The sequence below is a fragment of the Peromyscus eremicus genome, chromosome 8b (assembly GCF_949786415.1).
Source record: "Peromyscus eremicus chromosome 8b, PerEre_H2_v1, whole genome shotgun sequence".
Taxonomy (NCBI): Eukaryota; Metazoa; Chordata; class Mammalia; order Rodentia; family Cricetidae; genus Peromyscus; species Peromyscus eremicus.
The window spans coordinates 15964061-15969657 of NC_081424.1; the positions used below are offsets into that span (position 1 = coordinate 15964061).

Consider the following 5597-nt stretch of genomic DNA (forward strand, 5'->3'; position numbering starts at 1 on the left):
AGGATGGAGAAATTTCACGACTGGAGGTGGGGCCCCATATAGAATTTCAAAAGGGGTTAGGCCGTGCGGCCCAGGAGTATTCCGGGCTCGGTAAAGAGCCAAGGGAAGTAGGAGCACCCAATCTCTAGTGCCAGTTGCAAGCGTTAATTTGGTTAAAGTCTCCTTAATTGTCCTATTAGCTCACTCTACCTGTCCTGAACTCTGGGGGCGGTATGTGCAATGGAGTTTCCAATTAACCCCCAATAATTTGGCCACTTTCTGACTTACCAGAGAGACGAAGGCAGGCCTGTTGTCCGACCCCAATATATGAGGCATCCCATACCTGGGGAAGATCTCTTCCAACAGTTTCTTTGTTACCATGTTAGCCGTTTCATTCTTGGTTGGAAATGCCTCAATCCATCCTGAAAAGGTGTCCACGAAGACCAGGAGGTACCGGTACCCTTAGAGTCCGGGTTTTATTTCTGTAAAGTCTATTTCCCAATGTACACCAGGATGATGGCCTCTTTGGCGGGCCCCTTTGTTTAGATGAATTTTTCCTGCGTTGACCTGGGCACAGGCTGGGCAGGTAGAAGTTGCCTGCTGAAGCACCCGGTCCTGGTTCAGTAGTACTGTCCCGGTGTTTTCTCTGTCTAATAGGGCCTTTATTTTGTTTCTGCTCAAATGGGTCAACGCATGGAGGAATCTCAGCATATATCGGGTATGGGAGGTTGGCATGACCACCCGGTCCCCTAATATATAGGCTTGCCTCCGTTGTTCCCAGCCCGCCCCCATTTTCTTTGCTAGCTCATGGTCTTCTGGGCTATAGGGCATGGGGTCTCTCTCAGACTGTGGTTCTTGGATAGCCATCAACCGGCTGCTCTCTACTGGCTGGGAAGCTACTGTTCGGGCAGTCAGGTCCGCCAATCGATTCCCTCTGGCCGCCGCAGAGTCGTTCTTCTGATGCCCTGGGCAGTGGATAATACTGAGTTGGAGCGGAAGGAACAGGGCCTTTAAGAGGTCTAGGATCTCTTTTTTGTTCTTGATCTCCTTACCCGCAGATGTCAGCAGACCCCTCCGTCTGTAGATTTCCCCGTGGACATGTGCAGTAGCGAAGGCGTATCTGCTGTCAGTATAAACTGTGAGCTTCTTACCTTCTGCCATCCGGAGGGCTTGCGTAAGCGCAATCAGTTCTGCACGTTGGGCCAATGTCCCAGGCGGGAGCGACGATGCCCATATCACTTCTGATTCGGTGGTAACAGCTGCCCCGGCTCTGCGTTCCCCCTCTTCCAGAAAACTGCTCCCATCTGTGTACCAGACAACGTCGGGGTCCTTAAGTGGCTGATCTGTCAGGTCAGGGCGGGTGCCATGTACTTCGGATAGAATCTGGAGGCAGTCATGTTCCTTGGAGGGGCTAGGTAGCGGTAGCAAGGTGGCAGGGTTAAGGGAGACTATCGGTCCAAATTTTACCCGGTCTGAGTCCAGTAGTAAGGCCTGGTAGTAAGTCATTCTGGCGTTGGAAAGCCATCTGTCCAGAGGTTGGCGGACCACGGCCTCCACTGCATGGGAAGCCAGCACAGTCAACGGCTGTCCCAAAGTTAGTTTCCCAGCATCCTTGAGTAATATGGCAATGGCTGCCACCATGCGGAGGCATGGAGGCCATCCTGTAGCCACCGAGTCCAACTTCTTGGACAAGTACGCCACAGGTCTCCTCCAAGGTCCCAGTCTTTGCACCAGCACCCCTTTAGCAAAGCCCGAGTTCTCATCTATAAACAGTTCAAAGGGTTTGGTAAGATCTGGCAGACCCAGAGCCGGGGCCTCAAGTAAGGCCTTCTTGATCTGTTGGAATGCTTTCTGATGCTCCCCTTCCCATTGGAACATGGCCCCTGGTTTAGTGAGGGGGTATAATGGGGCTGCCAGTTCGGCAAAGCCAGGAATCCAAAGGCGGCAGTACCCAGCCGTACCCAGGAACTCTCGAACTTGGCGGGGGTTCTGAGGAGGGGGGATGGAGATTATCGTCTCCTTCCTTGCTTCTGTTAGCCACCTTTGCCCCCCGCTCAGGGTGTAGCCCAGGTAGGTAACCTTGTCTCGGCATATTTGAGCCTTCTTGGCCGAGGCTCTATAACCCTTCTGTCCAAGTCTGGCCAGTAAGGCCCGAGTGCCCTCCAGGCACTCGGTTCGACTCCTGGCTGCCAGGAGTAGGTCATCCACGTACTGGAGCAGGGTCAGGGTTGGGTGCTCGACCCGGAACCCGGCCAAATCTGCATGTAGGGCCTCATCAAAGAGGGTTGGGCTATTTTTGAAGCCCTGAGGGAGCCGGGTCCAGGTTAGTTGTCCCGAGAGCCCTTGTTCTGGGTCCCTCCATTCAAAGGCGAACAGTAGTTGACTTTGAGGGTGTAGTCTCAAACAAAAGAAGGCATCTTTCAGGTCTAGTACCGTGTACCAGACGTGGGTCGGTGGGAGGGTGCTCAGAAGGTTATAGGGGTTAGGCACCGTGGGGTGTATGTCCTCCACCCGCTTATTGACCTCTCTCAAATCCTGGACTGGCCTGTAGTCCCCTGTCCCCGGTTTCCTAACAGGCAAGAGAGGGGTGTTCCATGGGGACTGACAGGGCTTCAGCACCCCTTGGTTCAGGAGCCTCCGGATATGGGGTTTGATTCCCTCATGAGCTTCCCGTGACATTGGGTATTGTCTGATTGAAACGGGAGTCGCGGAGGCCTTTAATGAGATCATCAGCGGTGGCTGATCGCGTGCCAACCCCAGGCCCCCAGTCTCTGCCCAGGCGCGAGGAAACTCTCTCAACCAGTTCTGTAGCTCCTCAGGTGATTTCTCCGGGGGTTCTGACTCGAACAAACGGTATTCTTCCTCTAAATTGAGGGCAAGGATTTGTAGAGGGTCTCCTTTAGGACCCGTGACCCTCGGTCCCCTCTCATCAAAATAGATTTGCGCTTTTAATTTGGTTAGTAGGTCCCGTCCTAACAGCGGATGGGGGCATTCAGGTATGTGCAGAAAGGAGTGAGTTACTTGCCCTGAAGCCAGTTGGACTTTTCTCTCGATAGTCCAATAATATCTCTTGTTTCCAGTTGCCCCCTGCACCAGTGCAGAATGCCGGCTAAGAGGCACTCCGGCATGAGTTAGGACTGAATGTTCGGCACCAGTATCAACCAGGAAGGTCACGGGCTGCCCCCCGATCTTGAGGGTTATCCTAGGCTCAGGGGGGGGGGGCTCCTGGCCTCGACCCCTCTAGTCCTCCAGACTAAGGAGGTCCACGGTCTTGGGCTTGGGCCGGCGGGGTCCTTGTGGCTTCTTGGGGCATTCTCGGGCCCAGTGTCCCTTCTCCTTGCAGTAAGCACATTGATCTTTATCTAGGGGTGGCCTTCTTCATTCTCCCGACCTATCTCCCTCTCTCTGCTGTCCCTGAGACACAACGGCGGCCAGAACCTTCTTCATCTCCCTATGTTGTTTCTTATCCCTTTCCTCTTGTTTCTGCCATCTCCTTTCCTCACGCTCCTCAGGAGTTTCTCTCTTATTGAATACTTTCTCTGCTTCCTTCAATAGGTCTGGCAACCCTAGCGCCTGTAAACCCTCTAACCGTTGCAATTTGGTTCTGATATCTGAGCTAGACTGATAGATAAATGATAGGATGACACCTGGTGCTTGACCTGGGTCTTCTGGATCATACGGAGTGTACATCCTATAAGCCTCCTTCAACCTTTCTAGAAATGCAGTGGGTGTCTCTTCCTTTCCCTGTATCACATTCCTTACCTGAGCCAAATTGGTAGGCCTTCTAGCGGCCGCTCGGAGACCCGCTAAGAGCAACTGGCGATAGAGACGTAGATGCTCCCTACCTTCAGGTGTACTGAAGTCCCAGTTAGGGCGGGTCAAAGGAAAAGCTGCATCGATGATGTTCGGGAGTTGGGTTGGCCTCCCATCATCGCCCGGAACCTGCTTCCGGGCCTCCAGGAAAACTCTCTGCTTTTCCTCTACTGTTAAGAGGGTCTGCAAGAGCTGCTGACAGTCGTCCCAAGTCGGCCTGTGAGTCATTAGGATGGACTCAATTAGGTTAGTTAAAGCAACGGGGTCCCTGGAAAAAGGGGGGTTATGTTGTTTCCAATTATAAAGGTCTGAGGCAGAAAAGGGCCAATATTGCATTTGTTGGTTGGGCCCTTCCCGGAGCGGAAAGGCTTTGGATGCAGGAGGGGGAGAGGCGGCCCGTCGGCCTCTGAGGCGACCTGCGACGGGAGACTGGACTGCTTCTTCTTCGTCCTCTGAGTCTTCAGCGAGCGAGGTCATCATAGGGGGCGCGCTGCCGGTCATGGCTGGTGCCGCAGCAGAGGCCGCCGCCGCCGCGGAGGCGGCCGATGCCAGAGCTGGGGCCGCCACGGGCTCAGCCGCTGGAGGGGCGGTCGGTGCCGGTGGGGGTGGCTGATAGGGCGGTGGCTCGTCTGTCAGGAGGTCTATGAGAGGAGAGTTAGAGTCCGGGGGAAGGACAGGGGGCTTGGGAGTCTCCTTGTGAGGGAGCACAGGGTAAAGGGAAGAGTCCGGGTTGAGGGGTGCAGAGGGCCCAGAGACTGGAGGGGGCTGTGGAAGGAAAGGCTTGACCCATGGAAATGGATTTTCGACCAGAGATCTCCAGATGGTGATGTATGGGACCTGGTCGGGGTGTCCATAAGGATTAGGGGCAAAAACCTTGCCTTCCACCTGTGAAATAAGAGAGAGGTTAAAGGATCCTTCTCGCGGCCAGCCAACATTCATCATGACCCATTCGGCCTCGCAGAGGGTGATCCATTTTTTCTTTTTGACAATGACACCTTCATTGTTTCCTCGGGCCTTAACATCGGACCAGTGGTCCGTGGTTAGGCTCAGTGGGGTGGTGACGGTCTGTCCCATGGTGGTCTCTAGATAAAGAAGTGTTAGACAAGTAACGATAAACAAAAAGACAAGACAGACGACAGAAATTCGCGCTGCGCGGCTTTGGCGTAAAACCGAAAGCAGAAACTCAGACGGGGATGTGGAGGAACCTCGATCTCCGTCCCCTGCCAATACCACGTATCCTTCTGACATGGGAGAGGCCCCGAAAAACCGTGCCCCAGAGGGGACTTCAGTGACCCATGGAACGTCTTCCAGGGTTTCGGTGGGCGAAGTCCGAGCTCGTCAGCTCCTTCAGCCCCCACCGACTCAGACCTGAATTAGGGCGCCCGACGAAAACGGAAGACAAGTAGACAGACTGGGACAAGACAGATAGTGGCCGGCCAACTTACCTCCTGACAGTGGGTCGGTGGTCCCGAGGCAGGGGGTCTCTAATCCCGGACGAGCCCCCAAATGAAAGACCCCCTGAAGGCAGTCTTCCCTCAGGAGAGACCCTCGCCCAAGGATCACACCGAGACCACGAATCAGATGCAAACAGCAAGAGGCTTTATTCGGGAACACGGGTACCCGGGGCGACACAGTCTCTCAAGAAGCTCAAGGGACTGGCGCGCCCACGGGCTGGAGCAGAGGGTTTTTATAGGGTCGGGCAGCCGAAGCTCGGGTACAGAAGCAAGAAGCCTGGTTACAGGGTTTTGATTGGATGATTCAAATGAGGCCAGGTTCAAACCCAGGACAGTTCGTGGTTTCTCCCT

At 54.5% G+C, this 5597-nt stretch overlaps 1 protein-coding gene across 1 annotated transcript; it reads right to left on the reverse strand.

The window, feature by feature from the left end:
- Positions 1 to 441: 441 nt before the first annotated feature.
- Positions 442 to 4967, reverse strand: LOC131918776 (uncharacterized). Its single transcript, XM_059272968.1, is given in 1 exon segment — positions 442 to 4967. A coding segment is annotated over 1 exon segment (4425 nt). The 5' UTR covers positions 4867 to 4967.
- Between the last annotated feature and the right edge of the window lie 630 nt (positions 4968 to 5597).